The sequence below is a fragment of the Mauremys mutica genome, chromosome 4 (assembly GCF_020497125.1).
Source record: "Mauremys mutica isolate MM-2020 ecotype Southern chromosome 4, ASM2049712v1, whole genome shotgun sequence".
NCBI classification, from domain to species: domain Eukaryota; kingdom Metazoa; phylum Chordata; order Testudines; family Geoemydidae; genus Mauremys; species Mauremys mutica.
Window position 1 is genome coordinate 162,075,917 of NC_059075.1, and position 26,063 is coordinate 162,101,979.

The following is a 26,063-nucleotide window of genomic DNA, read 5'->3' on the forward strand; positions in this document are numbered from 1 at the left end:
GACAGAGCCCCACTCTGATTGGCTGCCGGGAGCCAGTTGCCCGGGTAACCCCAGCTGTGTGTTACCAATGGGGAGGGAGGGACCAGAAACTCACCTCTGTTGGACCGGGTCATGTGGTTGCTGGGAACTGAAAGAGACCAGAGAGAAGGTCAGAGAGATCAGACCCCTGGGCCCATCCTGCCCCCTCCCTGCCAGCTGGGAGCAGACCATGGGCAAAATTTCTCCCCAGCCTTCCCGAGTTTGACACAGGCTTCTCCTCTGAGGCATGAAGTTTGTAGCCCAATCGATATGTAGGTCCTAGGTCGGGGGTCCTCAAACTCTTTTTCCTGGGCTCCCCTTTGAAAATATTTCAGGTTGTGATGACCCCCCCGCCCCCGTCACACTCTTGGTACTGGACATAGGTTTCACGGCATCAGTGCAGATCCCTGCAGAGCGAAGTAACTATACCAGGCTACCCTTAGTTCAGCAGCAGCGCTGCCTTCAGAGCTGGGCTCCCGGCCAGCAGCCGCCGCTCTCCGGCCCCCCAGCTCTGAAGGCAAGGGAAAAGGACGAGCAAGGACCCCAAAAAAGAAGGCATGTCTGGGGAAACCTGGACGTATGGAAACCCTATAACATTTTTGTGATCTTGCAACACCCCCTACAAGAGCCTTGCAACCCCCATTTGGGTCAGGACCCCCAGTCTGAGAAATATTGTCCTAGACCCTTTAAGTGTGTAGGAAATTTCTGTCCTTCCTCCAGATAGTCCGCATTTTGGCTAGAATCCTGGGAAAACGTGTGACCCCGTCGCGTCCTGCAGCAGGGCGATCTGCAGGTTAATTGAGTTCTACATTAAGCTTAATCGCCATTGGTCAGTCCCAGCCATAGTCACCTCGCTTCACCCTTTGTTTTTCGCTACCCAGAATCTACCTTGTGCCACACGTGAAATTAGTTTCACGGTAGCGGATAGATCAGGGCCCCGTCGTGCCAGGCGCTACACAACCCCCCCCCCCGAACCGAGATCGGGGCCTGCATTGTGCCGGGCGCCTTCACAGACCCCAGAGATCGCTGCACAGAGCCCGTGACCGAGATCAGGGCTCCCTTTGTGCCAGGCACTGCCCAGACACGCAGAGAGAGACAGTCCCCGCCCCAAAGAGAGAGACAGTCCCTGCCCCAAGGAGAGAGAGACCGTCCCCGCCCCAAAGACCTTCCGGTCTGAATAAAGAAGAGAGACAAAGGGCAGGAGGGGAAACTGAGGCACAGAGTGGCCTGAATCATACTGGCTCTCTGATCAGAAGCCATTGAGAGCTGGAAGAACACCCGCCTTTGTAAGGCTGGGCGTGACACAATCACTGGCTAATGTGGGTGTGAAGCAAACTCCCGAGGGTGACCAGACAGCAAATGTGAAAAATCGAGACAGGGGGTGGGGGGTAACAGGAGCCTCTATAAGAAAAAGACCCAAAAATCAGGACTGTCCCTATAAAATCAGGACGTCTGGTCACCCTAAAACGCCCCCATGGGGCGGGGTGACCCACGGCTGCCTGCTGCAGGGACCCTGGCACTTTCCAGCAGGGGTGGAGGAGCTGCAGACGGGATCCCGTGAGGCTGATCCAGGGGTGGCAGGATACAAAGCTACATGGATCCATTAGTTTCATCTACTACAGACCCTCCCAGGGGACAGGTCCAGGATTGCCCAACGTGGATCCAAGCTGAACTGGAGGGTTCCTGGTCTGAACTTCCACAGGAGGGAATTCGGCAGGTCGGGGGGCCCAGGGCAGCTGCAACTGGCTGAGGCCCCGTCTACCCACTCCCCTGCCCTCAGGCACCTAATGGGGAGGAGGGGGGGAGGTTGTAAGGCCAAGGGGGCGGGGAGGGGGTTCAGGCTGGACTCGTGACTGACCCCCTTGGGGGCCCCTCGGCTTGCCCAGCCCCACAAGCGCCTTCTCCCTGCGCGGCGCTGACGGCCAGGCCCCGAGGGGGGGAGGCGACGGGCAAACACCCACACGCTGAGGGCAGACGGTGGTGAGTCACTGCCAGGGCTGGGGAGAGAACCCAGGAGTCCTGGCTCCCAGCCCCCGCTCTGACCACTAAACCCCGCTCCTCTGCCAGAGCCAGGGGGAGAACCCAGGAGTCCTGGCTTCCAGCCCCACTAAAACACCCTCCTCTCCCCGAGTCCCGGCTCTCACCTCTGGAGAGCGATTCCGTCTCGTCGCAGCCTTTCCCGTGGAAATCCACTATGCTGGCAGCCGGCCCCGTCAGCCCGGCCAGGACCAGGAGCCGCAGCCCCCCCCAGCCCATCAGCCCTCCCCTCTCCCGCATCCCACTCCTGAAGGGTACAAGCACAGCCTCTCCTGCGCCGGAGCCAACAAAGAGCTGCCAGGTGCCCTCTGGGGTTCGGGGCTCCTATATACCCAGGCGAGCAGGGCGGGGAACAAAGCAGCCCAACTCGTTCCAGGTGAGGAGCCCAAGCTTTGCTCCAACCTGTGTGTGGTAGAACCCAGGAGTCCTGGCTCCTAGCACCACCCCCACCCTGCTCTAACCCACTAGCCCCCACAGCCAGGAGAGAACCCAGGAGTCCTGGCTCCTAGCACCACCCCCACCCGGCTCTAACCCACTAGCCCCCACAGCCAGGAGAGAACCCAGGAGTCCTGGCTCCTAGCACCACCCCCACCCGGCTCTAACCCACTAGCCCCCACAGCCAGGAGAGAACCCAGGAGTCCTGGCTCCCAGCACCACCCCCACCCGGCTCTAACCCACTAGCCCCCACAGCCAGGAGAGAACCCAGGAGTCCTGGCTCCCAGCACCACCCCCACCCGGCTCTAACCCACTAGCCCCCACAGCCAGGATAGAACCCAGGAGTCCTGGCTCCTAGCACCACCCCCACCCTGCTCTAACCCACTAGCCCCCACAGCCAGGATAGAACCCAGGAGTCCTGGCTCCTAGCCCCACCCCCACCCGGCTCTAACCCACTAGCCCCACTCCCCTCCCACAGCCGGGACAGAACCCAGGAGTCCTGGCTCCCAGCCCCCCCTGCTCTAACCCACTAGCCCCCACTCCCCTCCCAAAGCTGGGGAGAGAACCCAGGAGTCCTGGCTCCCCGTCCCTCCTGCCCAACCCACCAGCCCCCACTCAGAGCTAGGACAGAACCCAGGAGTCCTGGCTCCCAGCCCCCACCCCCCGCTCTAACCCACTAGACCTCACTCCCCTCCCAGAGCTGGGGATAGAACCCAACAGTCCTGGCTCCCAGCCCCCCCCCCGCTCTAACCACTAGACCCCACTGCCCTCCCATTGTGCTGGGCACCGCGCAGACCCTGCCCAAGACTGGGGCTCCTGATGGACTCCCATGAATGATCAAGGCTGGGATTTTATAACAGTAATAGGGTTACTTTAGTAATAGGTGTCTGGCTGGTGGGGCCAGCCGACCTGTCTTCTAGCCATCACCTCTCATTGCTCCCACAAAACCCCACTATCCCCCAGTTGGCTCCAGTGGTGGTAGCTCCGGATTTACCCTGGGCACATGGGGCTCAGAATACGGCCCTCACGGCCTTGGCCTGAGTGGGTCCCTCCCAGCATAGGCCAGAGTCTTTGCAATCGACAGCTATGGAATCAGCCACCAGCTGGAGTTCGTCCCCCCGGGACAGACAGTGAAAGGTTTTTCTTGATTAAAGAACCATGACCCCCTGCCCTTAAACCAGACGGGAGACTGGCCTAGATGGGTCTGAGCCAGGGGGAAAAACCCCAATCTCTGCATGTTATTTCTCACCAGATTCTGTAACTCTCTCCCTGGCGGTTATGAAGCTAAGATCTCTGGGTCATTGCTTGTGACCTGCTTTGTAGACCACTGAAGATAACCCAATGCTAGAGATGTTTCTGGTATTATTAATGAGCTGGTACTGACCTATAATCAGGGTGATTACTATTATTTAACTCAAATGACCAAAATGCACTTGGGAGAAACACATTTTGAGTTAAATTTCAACAGCTCAGGCCTTCCTGTCTTACTCTCTGTGTTGTGGTATCACCTCCAATGCCTGGAGCTGGAGTGCTACCCCCTGGGGCTAGGCCCTGGACAAAACCCTTTCATTCTGAAACCTCTCTTGCCCTTCCCAGGAGACCTCCAGCTGCCACGGGAGCAGAGCACAGTGGATTGGAAACGGCACGGTCCCATTCGATCTTCAAGGCTCAGTTTTCCCTCTGCTCCGGCAGTGCCGAGACTGGTCCCAGCTCTTGTTATTTACTCCACCCACATGCCCACCCATGCCAGGCATGCCGCCCTGGCAGTTAGCCCAGTTCCTCCTCCCGCCCGCGCTGGTCTGTGTGCTGCTTCTCCGAGGTGCCCTGGATGCCTGAGGAGGGTAACTCAAGCCTCCCCAGGTGACTTTTGTGTCAGTGCCAACGGCTGCTGGTGACCCACCGCCTCCCATCTGCCTGCCAGTCTCCTAACCTAATCTAATTTAATCTGTCCGCCCTAATCTCTGTGCCCGTCACGCTGATTACCTGACCTTTCCCGCCTAAATCTGATAGTTCCTTCTCTTGTCCCTCCTAATATGAACTTTCTACTCCAAAATGTCTCTGCTAATCTCATCTCATCTAATCTTATCTAATCTAATAATATCCCCAGATACCTAATCTATACTAATTTGAATCTAATCTAATCTAATATGATGCCCTGATAACCTAATCTCTTTTACTTTGAGCTTCTTCTAATCTAATCTAATCTAATCTAATCTGATGCCCTGATAACCTAATCTCTTCTAATTTGAGCCTATCCCAGTCTAATCTAATCTAGTCTAATCTAATCTAATCTGACTGTCTGCAAATCTAATCAAATATGATGCAGCAAAGAGTCCTGTGGCACCTTATAGACTAACAGACGTTTTGGAGCATGAGCTTTCGTGGGTGAATACCCACTTCATCGGATACATGTCAAATATGATGCTTTCTTAACGTATTCTAATCTGAGTTTTAAAAAAATCCGATGTAAACCTCTGAAAATCAAATCTAACCGAGCCAGAACTCATCTGACTATTTACTAATCTCATCTCTATCCCACTATCACAGTGCTTCACTCACCTAGCCCCTGTCCTGTTGGATTTCCTATACAAACTGTCCATCAATTTCTCTTCTAATTGAGTTTAATCTAATTTCTAACTAAAATTATCTTCCACTTGCTACTTCTCTCATAAACTAAACTCTCCTCGATTCTGCCTTTCCTGATCTAATCTGCATTCTACCATTTCTACCTCAATGATTTAATTTGATCTATTCTAAATGACCCCAATTTAATCTTATCTCCTCTACTCTAAAAGATTCCTGTTCTAATCCAAACCAATTTAATCTGTTACTCCATAATCTAAAATAACCTAATTATCTCTAGTGATACTAACATCTGGGCACCTCACAAATTCATCTAACCACTCTATTAATTTAGGGCCTGTTTCTAAAAGTAATTATTGTCATTGCCTTGATTTGGACTTTAGATCCACTGACTACAATGATTTATTCCCAGTTCGGAGAGGGGAGTGGGGTCTAGTGCTTAGAGCAGGGGGGTGCTGGGAGCCAGGACTCCTGGGTTCTGTCCCTGGCTCTGGGAGGTGAGTAGGGTCTAGTGGTTAGAGCAGGGGGGGCTGGGAGCCAGGACTCCTGGGTTCTGTCCCTGGTTCTGGGAGGGGAGTGGGGCTGGAAGCCAGGACTCCTGGGTTCTGTCCCTGGCTCTGGGAGGGGAGTGGGGTCTAGTGGTTAGAGCGGGGGGGCTGGGAGCCAGGACTCCTGGGTTCTGTCCCTGGCTCTGGGAGGTGAGTAGGGTCTAGTGGTTAGAGCAGGGGGGGCTGGGAGCTAGGACTCCTGGGTTCTGTCCCTGGCTCTGGGAGGGGAGTGGGGTCTAGTGGTTAGAGCAGGGGGGTCTGGGAGCCAGGACTCCTGGGTTCTGTCCCTGGCTCTGGGAGGGGAGTGGGGTCTAGTGCGCTAGAGCAGTGGGGCTGGGAGCCAGGACTCCTGGGTTCTGTCCCAGACAAGGCAGGGCTAGAAGTTTAATAGTTAATACAGCTGGGTCTGGGAGACTAGGCTCCTGCATTCCAGTCCACACCCTACCATTCACTCACCACGTGCCCCTGGCAAGGCAGCCTTCTCTCAGTGCCTTAATTTACCCCTCTGTCCCATCCTCCACTCCTGGGGTGTGGCTGTGGCAGGATGAGTGCCCATCTCTGCAACACCTTTCGGGGATTAGCGACACACTTCAATCAATGTCACACTTCCAGGTCAGCTTGGTCCAGCCGCACCAGGAATTGTCGGAGAAGCGACTGGATTCCGTGGCTTTTAATTTCATTACGATTTCAATGGCGCGAAGCATTTAACAGCGCCGGCAGGGCCCTGGGAGTCAGGCAAAGCCCTGGCTCTGGGAGGGGAGAGGGGGCTCGTCGAGCTCGGTGGTGGGACTGGGGTCCCCTGGCGCCTGCTGCAGTAATAGCGGGAGCAGGTACAATGTACTTTGTTGCGGGCGGGACTGGGTGGGCCAAACCCGCCCCAGACGGCGGGAATTTGTGGGAAATCTCTCGTCAGTTTGTCACAAACAGAATGTCAGCCCCGTAAAGCCCGTTTTTCCTTTTTAAAATAAAAGGTTTAATCCTTAACTGGAAGCGAGGGGTCGAAAGAGATTTGTCTGTTTTTAGAATAGGAGTGGCAGTATTATTATTATTTTTTTTTAGCAAGAGTGGTTTTATTCTTTTAGGGGTGAACAGTGTGTCTGAATTCCGTTTATATCTATAAAATACGAGCGTGGGGGAATCTGTCCCTCTTGCGGGATTTGTGGGCTCTAAGGTTTGTGTGAGCGAGGTTAAAACAATACTCATGTGCAGGGCCCTAGGATCTAGTGGGGGGCTGGGGGCCAGGACTCCTGGGTTCTATCCCCATCTCTGGGAGGGGAGTGGGGTCTAGTGGTTAGAGCAGGGGGAGCCAGGACTCCTGGGTTCTCTCCCCAGCTCTGGGAGAGGGAATGGGGTCTAGTGGTTAGAGCAGGGGGAGCCAGGACTCCTGGGTTCTCTCCCCAGCTCTGAGAGAGGGAATGGGGTCTAGTGGTTAGAGCAGGGGGAGCCAGGACTCCTGGGTTCTCTCCCCAGCTCTGGGAGAGGGAATGGGGTCTAGTGGTTAGAGCAGGGGGAGCCAGGACTCCTGGGTTCTCTCCCAAGAATGCAAACTTTACTGATTTAATGGTGAAATGTGGCAGCTGACTGGAATCCAAGCATCCTGCCTCCCAGCTCCCCCTCCCCGCCCGGTGACCTCATTAACGCCTCAGACAAAGAGAAACAGACACTATTTGCCTCTACGATGCTTCCACTTATTTTCTGTTGCTGATTGTTTTATTACTGAGGTTTTATGTAATGGCTGTGCCCCGGGCAGGCTCGCAGGTTTAGACAAACACACAAATAACTCTGTAAATGCATTTTGATAGCCCTAATTGTGTGGGACAGAAGCCATTTAAGGTGAGGGTGTGAACCCAGGAGTCCTAGCTGGAATTCAGACTGGAATGCAGAGGCGGCTGCATCTCAGCACCAGGGGAGCCCTCCCCATGCAGTGTTATGTGCAGCTGTTCCCCAGCTGCTCCTCCCCAGAGGCGGCTGCATCTCAGCGCCAGGGAAGTTCGAGGGCGCGTCCTGTTCAGCCAACCGGGAGCCACTTGTTCCCATTGCTGGGCCTTGGCTGCCCCCTTGTGGCTCAGCACCCGCACTGCATCGGTTGGGAATAGCTCCGGCACTGGGGAACAGAGAGAATTAACCTTGGTACCCAGCCCCCCCCGGGCTGGAGCGCTGAGTCAGCAGATCTCCCTCTCTTGGCCAGGGATGGAACCCAGGAGTCCTGGCTCCCAGCTCCCCCTGATCTAACCACTAGACCCCACTCCCCTCCCAGAGCTGGGGATGGACCCCAGGAGTCCTGGCTCCCAGCTCCCCCCCTGCTCTAACCACTAGATACCACTCCCCTCCCAGAGCCATGGAGGAACCCAGGAGTTCTGGCCACCAGCCCCCCCTGCTTTAAACCCACCAGACCCCACTCCCCTCCCAGAGCTGGGGAGAGAACCCAAGAGTCCTGGTCCCCGCACCCCCTACTCTAACCCATCAGCCCCCACTCCCCTCCCAGAGCTGGGGATGGACCCCAGGAGTCCTGGCCCCCATCCCCCCTGCTCTAACCCACCAGCCCCCACTCCCCTCCCAGAGCTGGGGAGAGAACCCAGGAGTCCTGGCCCCCATCCCCCCTGCTCTAACCCACCAGCCCCCACGCCCCTCCCAGTGCTGGGGAGAGAACCCAGGAGTCCTGGCCCCCATCCCCCCTGCTCTAACCCACCAGCCCCCACTCCCCTCCCAGTGCTGGGGAGAGAACCCAGGAGTCCTGGCCCCCATCCCCCCTGCTCTAACCCACCAGCCCCCACTCCCCTCCCAGAGCTGGGGAGAGAACCCAGGAGTCCTGGCCCCCATCCCCCCTGCTCTAACCCACCAGCCCCCACTCCCCTCCCAGTGCTGGGGAGAGAACCCAGGAGTCCTGGCCCCCATCCCCCCTGCTCTAACCCACCAGCCCCCACTCCCCTCCCAGAGCTGGGGCTAGTCCCATCTCCCTTTCACACCCTGCAGCTGACACCTGAGCAGTCCTGTCAGTCAGAGGGTCTGTGCGGTGCCCGTGGCAGAGTTCTCCAGGCAGCCCTCTAATGAACGCGAGTGTGATCTCTCCGACTAATCCCCAGGGGACTTTCAAAGCACCGTTTGATGCGCCAGCCAGGGCCGCACGCCTCGGAGGGGGTAAGTCACCGGGGAAGAACTGGGGCTGCCCCTTTTAATACACCTCATGTTTCATTGGTGTTATGAGTGATTATTGCTTTTCTTTCTGGCTGAGACACATCACCTCTTACCCTGACCCCGAGGCCGAGTCTGTTGGAGTAAGATGAAAATAGACTGGCTGATGTCAAGCTGCGGTAGCCAGTGGTCAGAGTTGGGAGCCAGGACTCCTGGGTTCTCTCCCCAGCTCTGGGAAGGGAATGGGGTCCAGTGGTTAGAACACTGGGGGCTGGGAGCCAGGACTCCTGGGTTCTATCCCCAGCTCTGGGAAGGGAGTGGTGTCCAGTGGTTAGAGCACTGGGGCCTGGGAGCCAGGACTCCTGGGTTCTATCCCCAGCTCTGGGAAGGAAATGGGGTCTAGTGGTTAGAGCACTGGGGCCTGGGAGCCAGGACTCCTGGGTTCTCTCCCCAGCTCTGGGAGAGGAGTGGGGGCTGGGAGCCAGGACTCCTGGGTTCTCCCCCCAGCTCTGGGAGGGGAGTGGGGGCTGGGAGCCAGGACTCCTGGGTTCTCTCCCCAGCTCTTGGAGGGGAGTGGGGGCTGGTGGGTTAGAGCACTGGGGGCTGGGAGCCAGGACTCCTGGGTTCTCTCCCCAGCTCTGGGAGAGGAGTGGTGTCTAGTGGTTAGAGCACTGGGGGCTGGGAGCCAGGACTCCTGGGTTCTATTGGAGGCCAGCAGGGGGCAGTGCTGCTCCCACTGCTTTAAACCTGTCCACATTCAGCAGAGGCCGACGCTCAGCTTTACATAACTCGCCCAGTCCAACCCTACCAACATCGCCGCCCTTCGTGCCTCAGCTCCCGCCCTGCTTGCGGTCCGGCGTGTGCCCGTCTGCCCTGGTGACCGCGCCCCCCAGCAGTGTTTTCCGGGCACGGAGCCCTGGAGGCACTAAACTTCCCTGTAATTATCCCTCTGACGGTGCCCTGAGCAGGCCGGGCAAGTCAGCCCCCGGCAGGAAGCTGTTGCAAGGCCGAGATGCTTTGGAGGTGAAATCAGGCAGGGCCTTGCGACAGGCCCCTGGGTCCACACACCCGTTTGCAGCGTCGCCGTTTGCTTTTCTTGCGTGTGTCCTGACCTTTCTTTGGTCACTTGTTTCCAGCGGTGCTGAGCTTTGTGGTTTGTGTGACTTTGGTATCTTGGTTTTCTTTTCATGCATTTCTCGGTTATTGGTTCGAATATAGTGTTAGAACGTAACCATAGAGACGGGTTTGATACATTGCAGCCTCTCGCTCTTTGCTGTGGGTTTGTTTTCCCTTTCAGGCACTAGTTCTTCTTTTATAACTGATTATCATACACCTCTACCCCGATGTAACGCTGGCCTCGGGAGCCAAAAAACCTTACCGCGTTGTAGGCGAAACCGCCTTATATCGAACTTGCTTTGATCCGCCGGAGCGCGCAGCCCCGCCCCCTCCCTCCCGGAGCGCTGCTTTACTGCGTTATAGCCGAATTCGTGTTATATCGGGTGGCGTTATATCGAGGTAGCGCTGTATCTTAAACCCATATCCGCTCTACTCAAATCGTAACTGAAGATGCCTTGATGAGTGGTTTTCATTTTTCATGGGTTTCCTACCCTGCATCTCGTTTCTTTGCTATTTCTCTGCTGCAATTCATGTGTGATCTATTGTCTCCTCCTTCTCTCCGTAACAAAGAAGAGGAACTAGATAATACGTTAATTGTGACAAATAAATAATGCTTGGTAAGAAACACATGAAAAATAATGTATTTCTTATTAGCGGTTCATTACCTGCTTTGTTAATTGCCTCTGATTTGGTTGTTGCCGGTGACCCAGTCTGCATCGTTTGTAGCCCGGTTGGGGGTGTCTTCCATCTTTGCCGGCCTCCTGCTGTAGTACTGGCCTCTTCCCACACAATGGCTGGAGCTCCCATGAACAGTCACACACCTGCCGCAATCTCCGCCTCCAAATCCCTCTTCAAAACTCACCTCTGCGCGATGCTGCTGGTGACCACAGCTCACTCTTGACTATGGTTTCCTTGTGGTCCTCTGTCCGTCTGCCTCCATCTGGCGTCTCTTGTCGTATACACAGGCTGGGGCAGGGATGGTGTGTGTGTACAGCGCCTGGCGCAATGGGCTTGTGGTCCTAGGCGCTACCGTAATACACCTAATAAATACTGTACAGCGCCTGGCACAATGGGGCCATGGTCTGTGACTGCTGCTTTTAGGTGCAACCATAATAACCTATTTACATAATGCTCCATGCCTAACACAAGGGGGTCCTGCTTCCGTGGTTGGTATTACCGTACTACACCTAATGAGGAATAAGATTGTTCTAGATTATTGATGTACAACATGGTGATTACTTGCACACCTCCAGTCAAGCCACCTCCGGAGGTCTCGGTTGTCAATGTTTATTTGCTAGTTATTTGGTGCGGTTACCTCTCTAGTTGTTATATGTGAAGATATGATTTTATTTAATAAAATGTGCTTTGAGGTCTACTGATGAATCCTTGGCTTGTATCTACAAGATAAGAACGAAATATTTATTTTTATTAGCTACATAGTTACTTCTTAGTGTGCCTATTTTTACTTCTTAGGTATTTATAAGTTTGCTACTTATATATTTTTGATTAGTTTTTTCTTTCTAGTAACATATTACTTAATTTTTTCCCATGATTGCTCTTTGATGGGTATTTTTTGTTGTTTGTTTATCAGTTAGTCTTTCTTTATTAGCCCTATTGATTTTTGTTATTTATTTGTTACTGTGAAATGTATTTAATAGTTATTTGCGTTTTTCTAGCTTTTGTTTTAATGTCTAGTTAGTTATTGCTCGGCATTCTTGTCTGGTTTTGCCATTAGGGATTTAAAATTGTATTTATTTATTAGACGGTCATTCTTTAGTAAGACAGCCTATTGGTTTTCTTATTTATTTACCCTTGTGAAAGTTATTGATTCGTCAATAGCTTGACCCATGTGTTTCCTATTCTTTGTTATTGATTTGTTTGTTTTTGTGTGTGACATTTATGTATTAGCCACTGTTCTGTAAATGTATTGGTTGCTTTTGGGACATGGAGACACATTAGCTCTTGTCTTCTACACTTGCCCCTTGTTGGTTAGCTTACATCGCGTTATCGTTTCCATTTCTCCTTTGCTTTTTCTTATTTTGTATTTTTATTAATTATTATCTGGAGCGCCAGCAGCCTTTGTGGCGCCCTAGGCGGCGGAAGGCCCTGCTCTCGAAATGGTGCCCCCGACAGAGGCGGTGGAAGGTCCCGCCCCCAAAATGGCGCCCCCGAGAGAGGCGGTGGAACGTCCCGCCCCCAAAATGGCGCCCCCGACAGAGGCGGTGGAAGGCCCCGCCCCCAAAATGGTGCCCCCGACAGAGGCGGTGGAAGGTCCCGCCCCCAAAATGGTGCCCCCGACAGAGGCGGTGGAAGGTCCCGCCCCCAAAATGGTGCCCCCGACAGAGGCGGCGGAAGGTCCTGTCCCCAAAATACTGCCGACGACTGGGGCGGCCGGGTGTTTGACTGCCACGGTCGCCGCCCCCCAAATATCAGCGCCCCAATGGGTTGTGCCGGCCCTGATTATTATATGCTGGTTACTGTATTTCTTTTTTTGACAATTTCTTTTCGTTTCTGGTTATCTAGTTGTTTGTCTATATTTGCTATTTGATGTTTATTTTTTTGTTTGTTATCTTTCTTAGCGCATCGATGGCATTGGCTATCTGAGAGTTATTTCTTTTTCTTTACTAGCGGTTCCTTCTTTATCAGCATTAGCTAGTGTTTTTGTTATGTGACGGTTAGTTTATTTTACTTCTTAGTTGTTCATTCTTTATTCACACTTTGTTTCTTCGCTGAGCTTTCCTAATAAGAACTAGCTATTGATTTTTCTGTTTTGTGGTATTTGTATTTCTTAGCCGATATTCTGTCAATAGCACTGCATATTGTTGTTGCAATGTTTGATTTTTTAGGGTATGGCTACACTTACAAATCTGCAGCGCTGGTAGTTGCAGCGCTGGTCGTCCAGCTGTGCAGGGCCAGCGCTGGTGTGTGGCCACACTCACAGCTACCAGCGCTGCAGTGTGGCCACATTTGCAGCATTTGCAGCGCTGTTGGGAGTGATGAATTATGGGCAGCTATCCCAGCGTTCAAGTGGCAGCAACGTGCTTTTCAAAAGAGGGGGGTGTGGGGCAGTGTGACAGGGACCGGGGGGGAGAGAGAGAGTGGATTTTTGGAACCGACACTGTGCAAAATCAGAAAATTTTCCCACCCCCTTACTGTTAACTGCAAACAGCCTGCATCCAACATACTCCCTTTCCCCCCTCTGCCCCCTCCCCCCGTTTCTCTCAAGCAAAGCAAACACTCAACCCCTGTGAATGAGACAGGCAGGGGGTTATCTCATTTCCTTGTTGACAGTAGTTACAGATTGATGACAGCAAACAGGAGCTGTGTTTGAAGCAGCTCCGGGTGCACGGAGCCCGGTGCACGGAGTTGACAACAAAACCCAACCCCTTATTCTTTAACTGCAAAAGCCTGCAGACCAGATAAGCAGCTGCTGACTCGCTTTCTCGCTGCTGGTCAAGCAAAAAGCAAACACTCAACCCCTGTGAATCACGCAGGGAGGAGGATACAGATTGATCACAGCATAAGCAGCTCTGGTAGCAACGGGAGTTCACAACAAAACAAAGAGAGGCTGCATGACAAAACAAAAGGAGTAATTTAGTTAAAAGCATTCTGGGATATCTCCTAATACCCTGGAGGCCAATCACAGCGCTGGTGTGTGGCCACACTTGATGACCAGCGCTGCAGCACCAGCGCTGGAATCCTTATTCCCCATGCCGAGTGAGGTGTACGGCCAGCGCTGCAGCCAGGGAGTTGCAGCGCTGGATGTGCCCTGCAGGTGTGGACACTTACTAATTGCAGCGCTGGAAAGCCTCCCCCAGCGCTGCAACTTGCAAGTGTAGCCATACCCTTAGTGCTTCTAAGGAAAGACAAGCTAGCTGTTGGTTTTTTTGCTATTTGATAGCTATTTCTCAGCCGATCTTTCTTTAGTAGCACTCTCTATTCTTTTTGCACTTTTGTTTCGTAGCTGTCTGTTGGGGTCCCACCGCTCTGGCTTATTTTGTGCTCAGACATCAAGCGTGTGGCTGAGATACCAGTAATTAAATAACGACATCCCTGCTTGGACATAATGCATTTCCCCAGGCACTATACGAGAGCTGTGTGGCCTATGATTATCTAGGAATATGGACATGATTTCAGCCCGTCATCCGCAGACCCCTTGGGATCTGCAAACTATGTCTAAGGGGTCTGCGAAAAGTTGTCATTACACAGAGTAGTGGTTTTCAACCTGTGATCTGCAGACTCCTGGGGGTCCGCTGACTCTGTCTAAGATTCCCAAAGACACGTCCTTTTGAAATTGTTTAGGGGTCTGCAAATGATTGAAAGCCACTGTATTCGATTCTAGCTCTTGCTGAGTATTAGCTAGTGCTTTGTCTGTGAAATGTATTTCTTAGTGAAAAGCTAGTTATTGGTTTGTAATTTATTCAGCAGTTGTCATTTATTAATTTATATTTGTCTGTTATTTGCATTGATTATTTCCTAGCGATGTATTATTTTGTAATGTCTTTATTAGTTGTTCTGTATTAGTTTATGGTTATTTATTATTTGTATTTGATTTTTAATAATGTATTAATTGGTTGTCAGTTATTAGATAATATTTAACAATTATTTATTTCCTGGTTATTTATTATTTGGTAATATATCTATTAGCTCTCATTTATTAGTTTACATTTATCTATCATTTGTTTTTCTTATTTCCGAGCCATTTATTGTTTTGTAAAAGATAAACTAATACACGACAGCTAATAAGTGCATCGTTTGTTTTTCTTATTTCTGAGCTATTTATTGTTTTGTAATATATCCATTAGTTGTCAGTTATTAGTTTACATTTATTTATTATTTGCACGGATCATTTCCTAGTTATTTTTGTAACAGACGTAGCTGTCACTGATTGGTTTCGATTTATCTGTCATTTGTGTTTCTTATTTCCTAGCTATTGATTGTTTTTAATATATTGATTAGTTGTCAGTTATAATTTTGTATTTATCTGGTATTCATATTTGTTCATAGGTTTTTTTTTATGGTTTGTAATATATTTATTCGGTATTATGGATTGGGGTCTATTTCTCTGTAACTTGAATTGGTTACTTCCTAACTTTTCACAGGGAAGGGATAGCTCAGTGGTTTGAACATTGCTATGCTAAACCCAGCGTTGGGCGTTCTAATCCTGGAGAGGACCATTTAGGGATCTGGTGCAAAGAAACAAACAAAAAAAAAAGTCATACTATGTCAGGGACAGTACTTGGTCTTGCTGTGAAGACAGGGGACCCAACTCAATGACATTCCAGTTCCAAGAGACAGGTTTATATCTCCATATCTTACCTATGTTTATTTATTACTTTGAATGTACCAATAACTTCTATGGGTTAATTCCTAATTATTTATTGCATTCACATGAATTAGTTGTCAGTTATTAGTAGATTTTTGGCTATGGTTTGGATTGGTTATTTTCTAGCTATTGGTTGGTTTGTAAGATCGTCAAGGACCATTGGAAAGAGAGATTCTTGCCACATCCAAAATTCTAAGCAGAGCAAACCCCTGTGAAGGACCAGACAGAGGAAGAAGAAGGTAGTGGGTATATTGAGGACCATCAACATGATTTCCATGGCGAGGGCTAATATGGACACCCCCAGAAACAGAAAAAGAGGGTGACCCCAATAGAGGAAAAAGCCAAATCCATCCACATGATGCTCAGATGTTTGAGCAGACCAGAGCAAGACTGGAAGAATAGGTGGAAACTGGCGGATGCTCCAATCACCTGCAGGTGTAGAAGCATAAAGAGAAAGTTTATGAGTTGTCGGTTATTGGTTTATATTTTTCTATTTGTATTTCCCAGTTATTTATTACATTGTAAGTTACGTGTCACTTGCCCATTATTAGCGTCTGTTGTTCCATGATTTGCATTGTTTATTTCCCAATTATTTATTGCTTCATAGCTTATTTGCCATCATTTATTGGTTTATACTTATCTAGCGTTTTCCATTTCTTTTTACAATTCTTGTCACATTCCTTAAAGAGTCAACATGGGAACAAGCCATTTCGATGGACCTGAAACAAATACGATCAACGACGTTTCCAAACGAAATGAAAAAACCAAACGAAGAACTTCCCTCCGAAATCTCGCTACGTGGCAGATTCTGAGCTTCTTTTGCTGCTTTTTGATGTGCCGTTCAAACCAAAACGTTATGGAAATGGGGACACCCCATGGTCGGCTGCAACAAAATGGTGTTTTCCAACAGGCAACAAAAATGTCGTGTTGGAAGATTTTCAACCAGATCTATTCATTCCTAGTTGCGGTTATTTATTTATTATTATTATTATTATATTATTATATTATTAAATAGTTAATGAATGTCTATTTGATAAGTGTTCTGGCTTCCTTTGTAATGTTCTCTGAGACCGACTGATGGAAAGTGCTAGATAAAATCTACAGAAATGATTGTTAATAGTTATATTAATTGTAATGTATCCGTTATGCTTGTTATGTGCTAGTGCAGGGGTCGGCAACCTTTCAGAAGTGCTGTGCCGAGTCTTCATTTATTCACGCTAATTTAAGGTTTCGCGTGCCAGTAATACATTTGAACATTTTTAGAAGGTCTCTTTCTATAAGTCGATAATATATAACTAAACTATTGTTGTATGTAAAGTAAATAAGGCTTTTAAAATATTTAAGAAGCTTCATTTCAAATTAAATTAAAATGCAGAGCCCCCTGGACCGGTGGCGAGGACCCGGGCAGTGTGAGTGCCTCTGAAAATCAACTCGCGTGCCGTCTTCAGCACACATGCCATAGGTTGCCTACCTCTGTGCTAGTGATTTGTTAGCTGCCATTTAGATTCTCAGTGGTTGAAATTCCCTCTGGGCTACCGCTTCCATCCTTTAGCGTTTCTCGGGGGGTCTTGTTCTCTGCAGCGAATTGTCCTACTGCTCTGTGGCTCGTACATTTCCACCGACGGATGAGTCATAGATTCTAAGAGCAAGAAGTCACCATTAGACCATCCTGTGGAGCCCAGGGCACCACATTTCACCCACTTCCTCTTGTGCTTAGTCCCGTAATTTGTGTTTGGTTAAAGTGTCTTCCAGGAAGGTCTCCTGTCTTTACTGGAAGCTAACCAGAAATGGTGAACCCTCCCCTTCCCTCTTCTCTTAGGAGTTTGTTCCAGTGCTTAATCACCTGAGCTGGGGTGGGAATTTGCCTGGCTTTAACGTCAGGCCGTTGGTTCTTACTCTGCCTTTCTCTTCCTGATCCAAGAGCCCGTTAGTGCTCAGGATTGTCTCGTATTAACTGGCTTCCAGGCAGCTTTGGAAGTCACCCAAAGATGGAGACTCCAGGTGGTGAATGTGGTGGTGTTTTTTTAACCTGACTCCAGATTCCTCCTGCGACTCAAACGTCTTGTACTGACGATCCCGTTCAGACAGCGCGCCTCGGGGTGCGAACCCCTGTATAAATGACAAACGTTTTTTATATTTAACCCTATTTTCTATGCTAAACGTATACCCTTATTGTTTAAAATGAATTTCCCTTTTCTCACAGCTTTTAAATTAAAACGATAAAACACAGTTTTATCAAAGGATTCTTATGAGCAGAACAGTTCGTTTTTAAAATAGTTGCTGTTTAATCCTGGGGTTGGAGGGAGGGCGTGAAGAAACGTTGCCAATATCACCTTGAGCAGCAGATTTAGCGCCCCCGTGGCCAATTTGCCATCCTTACTTCTGCGCTGCTGCTGGCAGCGACGCTGCCGTCAGAGCTGGGTGGTGATAACACCGGATGTATTTTGTTTAGGGACAATGATCGCTGTGTTATACGGTTACGATACTTTCTGATGTAACTGTACTACATTGCGACGGAAAGGTGTGTGCGACTTTCTAAAAGGCTAGATTTAAAGGATATGTTTTAGAGCCATTTCTCTCTGTTTCGTGCATGTACTCATGACCCCCACATAATTATCTTGTGACCCCCACCCCCCGAGGGGTTCTGACCCCTGGTTTGAGAACACCTGATCTCGGGGGATTGAAATCAGCATGAGGCATTGTGACGGTTGCTATCCGGCCAGCTTTGAAGCCGCCTGGCTGGTTTTTTGCAGTGCCCCGTCACAGGGTGTCCCGGATGCACAGGATCGGTGCTACGCCCCCGCCTTGCCACAGCCCCTCGGAGGCCCCCACTTCCCCCATGGACTCACAGTCTCCGAGACTGAGGCTCTGGGCTCCAGCCACGACCGGCTCCAGGCACCAGCGCAAGAAGCAGGTGCTTGGGGCGGCGCGTCTGGTTCTTCGGCGGCAATTCGGCGGCGGGTCCCTCAGTCCCTCTCTCGAGCTGCCGCCGAAGAATGAAGCCGCGGGTAGAGCTGCCGCCGAAGTGCCACCGATCGGCTTTATTTTTTTTTTCCATTTTTTTTTCTTGCTTCGCTGCTTGGGGCGGCAACCCCCCCCCCCCGCAAGCTCTGCCCAACGAGTCCAGCTGAGAGAGAGGCCTGCCCACGCTGGAGGGACCAAGGATTTGCAGTGACGCCCGGCAGCAGAAGAAGGTCGAGTTATCAGCCGGACCGCAGCCCGGGAAGGCCTTAGGTTAGCCCGGAGCAGCAAAGGTGAAGACAGACTCGCCCCAGCCAAGCTGCCATGGACTCTCTCGCCGTCTCTCTGCCAGTCCCAGCCAGGGGGGCCCCATCAGTTTTACATACAGCCACTTTTAACAGGCCGTAAGGGTGCACGATGCGGGGGAGGGGATGGAGAGGAGCGATTGGGGGGCAGGGTCTTGGGGGGGACGAGGTGGTGCGGGAACGGGGCCTCGGGGGAACGGGTGGTGTGGGGGTAGCCCCGTGGGGGCAGGGCAGGAGTTCAGGGAGAAGGGGCAGCATGAGGGCAGGGCCTCGGGGGGAAGGGGTGATGCAGGGGGTGGAGCCTCGGGGGAAGGGGAGGCACAGGGGGCGGGGCCACGGTTTGGGCACCGGGGGCTCCCCCAGTTGTAGGGAGGTTCCACTGCTCCGGGTCCTGGCTGCTCTCTGCTCTGTCGCGTCAGCAGCGCGTTGGTCTCCCCCGTCGCTCTGACCGCACGGGCCGAAGAGCGAAAGGGGGTTACTCCGACCCCGTCGCGGGCCGACAATGACCGGCGTTGAACCGGGCCCGGGGCTTGGCACCCGGGGACCTCCGCCTGCTTCACTCCTGAGGCCAACACCCCCGGAAAAATCCGTTCCTTCCAGGCCCGGAAAAGAAGGGAAAAAGCGGCGAAAGCCTTGGAAGTGTAACGCAGGAACCAAGGCTTTTCATTCCCCCCCCCAGTGCTGGGTCCCCGGCCCGGGAGCGGGAGCGAGGTGTTAGCAGGAAAAGCCCCCTTCTTTGCCTGTCTCTTGGGTGGTATCCAAGATGTGGTAACTGGAGGAGAAGGCAGCTGAGACGGGCGGGAGCTGCTGTTAATGTCTGATCCTTTTGCATCCCTGGCGGTGGTTGGGGATTCCCCTGGGGCGATGTTGTCTGGGTCCCTCTCTCCAGACCTGGGTTCCCAGGCGAGAATGGCGGCGGCACCGGGATGGTGAAGTCAATTCCCCCCCAAAGATCTTTTTCTTTACGTGGTGGGTGGAGCAGCCCACCTGTGAGGTCTACTTTCCGACTCACCAATTTTGGCCCATAGCTCACTTGTCTCTTGTTTACCAGGGTTCGTGGTAAAACGATCCTGGAGTTATATCGGTAGGTCTTTTCGTTTGGACGAATTCAGGCTTTCAAGCCCTACGTTACTGGGACGTCCCATGAACGGTCCGGGATTTCTTACAGCTGAGCTCAGAATTCGGGCCAATCTGCCGGCTCCCACGAGCCGCCCACCGGAGATCCCTGTGGATCTCAGCCCACCACCCATACGGGTCAGCCAGTCCCGTAACGACTCAGTCACTTCACCCCAGACGGTGACGTCACCCACACAGGCCCCATTTCCTGATCTGACCCAAGAGCAACTTTCTTAATCCGTCCCCGGGTAGCGATGCGCATCACAGAGGGAAACTGAGGCAGGCACCGGTGTGCCAAAAATAGGACTGAAAATTCCCGCTTTGTCACAGCGAGGTCAGGCAGGTGGGGGGGCGGGTGCCGAGTCTGGACTTTCCGCTCCTTGGAGGTGGCAGCCCATGGGGCTGGCTGGCCAGGCTGGGGCCAGCATCACGCCCCTGGTGGGAATCCCTAGCCAGGGGGAATTTGGCTGACAGCTGCAACGGAGCAAAGCTGTCCCCTAACTTCCCCTGCTCCTCGTTAGTCACCCAGCGGCCAATCCCCAAGACACCTCGGGTGAACCTTTCCGCCCTTGGCTTCCGCCCAGGCCCGTGGCTCATCGTGCGTGAGGCCGGGGTGGGGTAACGCGCCTGAGTCACCCGGCGCCCTGTTTCCTTGAGTGGCCTCATCCCCGGGTCTTTCCACACAGACGTCGCCTTTGGGTCTTTTGCAAACTTGCCCCTCGTGGGCCAAGCCGGGCGGCTCCCCTGTTTCCCAGCGGGTTGGTGGCTCGGGGGTCTCGCCAGCTAGGCAGGCTTGGGACGGGACGGCTGGCGGAGGGGAGACCGGTAGGAGGGGGGTGGACTTTGGGAAGCGGAGAGAGGTGCGCAGAGCGGACGTGCTGGGGAGGTGGGGGGCGGGGGGGGTGGATAGCGGGATGGGGGAGGGGAGCAGCTCCCGAGATGGCCTGGCCCGGGCAGGGACAGGGAAGGGAGCTTGCTAGGAAGGAAGTCGAGAGGCGTTTGCCAACGTTGGCCCAACAAGTCGGGCGACATTCCCAGCCCCACACCCTGCCAGGCGGAGGATATAGGAAGCTGCCGTGCCACAGGGCCTCCTCACAGGCTGCTTGTATCCCAGGATGAGTGGCATGGGGCAGCGGCAACAGGCAGCCCAGAGGAGATGGGTGATGGGCAGAGGGACTCTGCTGGCGCTGCTGACCCTGGCAGGGCTCCTAGGGGATGGACCCCAGGCAGGGAGTTGCCTGGCACAATCTGGTGAGAAACATTGGCCAGCTGAGTGGGTGGCTGAGAGCCAATATCCAGTGCGAACGGAGCTGGGAGGCTTCTTTCTACAGCCTCATAATCTAACCCATTGATCTGTTGTTCTGTGCTTAGACACCCTTCTTTCTTTCTTTCTTTCTTTCTTTCTTTCTTTCTTTCTTTCTTTCTTTCTTTCTTTCTTTCTTTCTTTCTTTCTTTCTTTCTTTCTTCATCCTATCTATCTATCTATCCCCAGATACCCCCTCTATCTATCTATCTATCTATCTATCTATCTATCTATCTATCTATCTATCTATCTATCTATCTATCTATCCCCAGATACCCCCTCTGTCTGTCTATCTATCTATCTATCTATCTATCTATCTATCCCCAGATACCCCCTCTGTCTATCTATCTATCTATCTATCTATCTATCTATCTATCTATCTATCTATCCCCAGATACCCCCTCTGTCTATCTATCTATCTATCTATCTATCTATCTATCTATCTATCTATCTATCTATCTATCTATCCCCAGATACCCCCTCTGTCTATCTATCTATCTATCTATCTATCTATCTATCTATCTATCTATCCCCAGATACCCCCTCTATCTATCTATCTATCCCCAGATACCCCCTCTATCTATCTATCTATCTATCTATCTATCTATCTATCTATCTATCTATCTATCTATCTATCTATCTATCCCCAGATACACCCTCTATCTATCTATCTATCTATCTATCTATCTATCTATCTATCTATCTATCTATCTATCTATCCCCAGATACCCCCTCTGTCTGTCTATCTATCTATCTATCTATCTATCTATCTATCTATCTATCCCCAGATACCCCCTCTGTCTGTCTGTCTATCTATCTATCTATCTATCTATCTATCTATCTATCTATCTATCTATCTATCTATCTATCTATCCCCAGATACCCCCTCTATCTATCTATCTATCCCCAGATACCCCCTCTATCTATCTATCTATCTATCTATCTATCTATCTATCTATCTATCTATCTATCTATCTATCTATCCCCAGATACCCCCTCTGTCTATCTATCTATCTATCTATCTATCTATCTATCTATCTATCTATCTATCTATCCCCAGATACCCCCTCTATCTATCTATCTATCTATCTATCTATCTATCTATCTATCTATCTATCTATCTATCCCCAGATACCCCCTCTATCTATCTATCTATCTATCTATCTATCTATCTATCTATCTATCTATCTATCTATCCCCAGATACCCCCTCTATCTATCTATCTATCTATCTATCTATCTATCTATCTATCTATCTATCTATCTATCTATCTATCCCCAGATACCCCCTCTGTCTGTCTGTCTATCTATCTATCTATCTATCTATCTATCTATCTATCCCCAGATACCCCCTCTATCTATCTATCTATCCCCAGATACCCCCTCTATCTATCTATCTATCTATCTATCTATCTATCTATCTATCCCCAGATACCCCCTCTATCTATCTATCCCCAGATACCCCCTCTATCTATCTATCCCCAGATACCCCCTCTATCTATCTATCTATCTATCTATCTATCTATCTATCTATCTATCTATCTATCCCCAGATACCCCCTCTATCTATCTATCTATCTATCTATCTATCCCCAGATACCCCCTCTGTCTGTCTATCTATCTATCTATCTATCTATCTATCTATCTATCTATCTATCCCCAGATACCCCCTCTATCTATCTATCTATCTATCCCCAGATACCCCCTCTGTCTGTCTATCTATCTATCTATCTATCTATCTATCTATCTATCTATCTATCTATCTATCTATCCCCAGATACCCCCTCTATCTGTCTATCTAGCTATCCCCAGATACCCCGTCTGTCTGTCTATCTATCTATCTATCCCCAGATACCCCCTCTATCTGTCTATCTATCTATCTATCCCCAGATACCCCCTCTGTCTGTCTATCTATCTATCTATCCCCAGATACCCCCTCTATCTATCTATCTATCTATCTATCTATCTATCTATCTATCTATCCCCAGATACCCCCTCTATCTATCTATCTATCTATCTATCTATCTATCTATCTATCTATCCCCATATACCCCTTCTATCTATCTATCTATCTATTCCCAGATACCCCATCTATCTATCTATCTATCCCCAGATACCCCCTCTGTCTATCTATCTATCTATCTATCTATCTATCCCTTAATGTTTTTAGTGCTTTTAATATTATTGCTAATGAAGTGGTTATTATTAACTGTGGTGAGTGGTGAGATTCTACTAATTCTGATTAGAAACTGTAGTACTGTTGTTAGTTAATTAGCAATGAATCGTTTCATCAAGTCTCTTGCACGGTATCACTGTGTGATCATGAGTAGAACATGTCGTGATAATTACTGCAAGAAACAGAACTGCTTTATTAACGGATAAGCAGCGAAATATGACTCTATGAAATGGAATTGATTTTACAGCTGATTAGCAGGGAATGAGGGTTATTACTGATAACCCCCTTTCCTCCCAGCCGCAGATCACAAAGCGCTTTACAAAGGGGGGCAGGATTATTATCCTCCTTTGGAAACTGAGGCACAGGAGCTTGTCCAATGTCACCCTGCTCTAACCACTAGACACCACTCCCGTCCCAGAGCTGGGGAGAGAACCCAGGAGTCCTGGCTCCCAGCCTCCCGCCAGCTCTAACCACCAGCCTTGGTTAATAGAATTGCTTTGTTAGGTGATTAACTGTGAATTTTCAATTATTGGTTTTTTAGTGTCCTGCTCTCAGTGTTGTACCTACCTGGGATTCTTAGTACAACAGGGTCCGACTTCTCCTGCCTCCTTACAATTCTGGGCTTTTCACTGGACTCTAAGATTCGCTTTGGAGATTATATTTAATTGTGTTGGGATGAAGTCTATGGCGTCAGGGCTGCATTATGAGCTCTGCGACCCCCGGTGTAAATCCGGAGTGACCCCACTGGTGCCAATGGAGCCAGGGCTGGGTCCTGGCTCGGTGACCCCTGGTGTAAATCCAGAGTGACCCCACTGGTGCCAATGGAGCCAGGGCTGGGTCCTGGCTCGGTGACCCCTGGTGTAAATCCGGAGTGACACCAATGGAGCCAGGGCTGGGTCCTGGCTCGGTGACCCCTGGTGTAAATCCAGAGTGACCCCACTGGTGCCGATGGAGCCAGGGCTGGGTCCTGGCTCAGTGACCCTGGTGTAAATCCGGAGTTACACCAATGGAGCCAGGGCTGGGTCCTGGCTCGGTGACCCCTGGTGTAAATCCGGAGTGACACCAGTGGAGCCAGGGCTGGGTCCCGGCTCAGTGACCCCTGGTGTAAATCCAGAGTGACCCCACTGGCATCAGTGGGCAGAGGCTGGGGCCTGAGCTCTCTGTGTCTGGGACCCAGCACAGGGCAATGCTGGAGGTGCGCGGCTGGTCCATACAGCCCATAACCGCCCCCCACCCCCCCATCCCAGCCGGTCCCAACTCCCACCTCTTCTCCCCACAGTGTGCGGGCGCCAGGGCCCCACGAAGCGAATCGTGGGGGGCTCGGAGGTGCGGGACGGGGAGTGGCCCTGGCAGGTCAGCCTGAGACTCAACGGCACCCACCACTGCGGGGGGTCCCTCATCGCGCCACAGTGGGTGCTGACGGCAGCTCACTGCTTCAGAAAGTGAGTATCAGGGTGCTCCTCACTCCCGACCCGCAGCCCCTGCTAGCCCAGCCCTGCCCCCCACAGCTCTGCTGGTGCCCCTCACTCCCGACCCGCAGCCCCTGCCAGCCCAGCCCTGCCCCCCCCGGCTCTGCTGGTGCCCCTCACTCCCGACCCGCAGCCCCTGCCAGCCCAGCCCCGGGCTCCCCCCCCAGCTCTGCCGGTGCCCCTCACTCCCGACCCGCAGCCCCTGCCAGCCCAGCCCCGGGCTCCTCTCACTGCTGTTCTCCGTCTCTAGGACCAGGAACCCGTCCCGATTCTCAGTGCTCCTTGGGACCCACAAGCAGCTGCTCTCCAGCCCGCCTGCCGTCATCGCCTCCGTGGGGCAGATTGTCCCCAACCCCCGCTACGGGGGCAAAGTCTCCAGTGGGGACATCGCCCTGGTCCGGCTGGAGAGGCCCGTGAACCTCACCGACCGCATCGTCCCCATCTGCCTCCCGGACGCCCAGGCCCAGTTCCTGCCAGAGACCAAGTGCTGGGTCACCGGGTGGGGGGAGGTCAAAGACAGAGGTGAGCGCAGCGTGTGGCTGGGGCTGGGGGAGCGGAGAGACAGGGCCCGGGTCCTGCCGTGGGGAGGGAGGACACAGAAAATCTGGGGCACGGCTGTGCTGGAAGGAAAGAAAGATACAAGTTGGTGTGGGTGGGGGAAGGGATTGTGCCCCCCCCCCCCCAGTCCATGCCGCTGGGCAGGGGGAGGGGCGGTGGGTGTGGCTCTCACGCTGCCGCCTCCCACAGCAGGGGACGGCAAAGCCCCAGAGATGCTGCAGAAGCTGGAGGTGCCCATCATCGCCCAGGCAACGTGCGACGCCCTCTACCGCAAGGGCAAACGGCAGAGTATCCAGGAGGACATGCTGTGCGCCGGGTACACCGAAGGGGGCAAGGACGCCTGTCAGGTGAGAGCCCTGCCCCAGAGCCAGCTGCATCTCAGAGCTGGGTGGGGGGGTTCCCAGAGAAACAGCTCCTGCATCCCACCCCAGAGGTGGCTGCATCTCAGCGCCGGGTGAGGGGTCCACACATAACCAGCCCCCACCCCAGAGGGGCCATGTCTCAGCGCTGGATGCGGGGGCCCTCTGGGAATATCCCCTGCGCCCCAACCCAGTGGGGCCACATCTCGGCGCTGGGCAAGGGGGTCCCTGAATAACCAGCCGCCACGTCTCACCCCAGAGGTGGCTGCATCTCAGTAACCCCTTGTCTGTCTCTTTGACCACTAGGGTGACTCCGGTGGGCCGCTGGTGTGTAAAATGGGCCAGAGCTGGGTCCAGGCAGGAGTGGTGAGCTGGGGAGAAGGCTGTGCTCAGAAAAACCGCCCCGGCGTTTACGTCCGAGTCACCAGTTACCACGGCTGGCTCCAAGAGACCGTCCCAGGCCTGGCGTTTGTCCAGGGCACCACGAATGGAACAGCCCACGGCTCCGTGGCTAACAGGAGCCACGAGAAAAAATTCAAAGATGGCAGCTTCAGTCATGCGCCCATGGTGCTAGCCAACACCCTGCTTCTTGCGGCTTGTGCCCTGCACCTCATCTGAGAGCC

The 26,063-nt window shown here is 52.0% G+C and overlaps 1 protein-coding gene and 1 long non-coding RNA gene across 2 annotated transcripts; both read left to right on the forward strand.

Annotated features, from left to right (window-relative positions):
- Positions 1-74: 74 nt before the first annotated feature.
- LOC123370529 lies at positions 75-16,091 on the forward strand. The gene is made up of 3 exons (XR_006579444.1): positions 75-148; positions 4,087-4,350; positions 15,883-16,091. It is a non-coding gene; the product is annotated as an uncharacterized LOC123370529 (long non-coding RNA).
- Positions 16,092-18,963: 2,872 nt separating this feature from the next.
- LOC123369234 (serine protease 27-like) lies at positions 18,964-26,058 on the forward strand. The gene is made up of 6 exons (XM_045014589.1): positions 18,964-19,102; positions 19,513-19,545; positions 24,334-24,496; positions 24,774-25,045; positions 25,271-25,428; positions 25,747-26,058. Exons 1-6 carry the CDS (start codon positions 18,964-18,966, stop codon positions 26,056-26,058), a joined length of 1,077 nt encoding a protein of 358 aa, XP_044870524.1.
- The last annotated feature ends 5 nt before the right edge of the window (positions 26,059-26,063 follow it).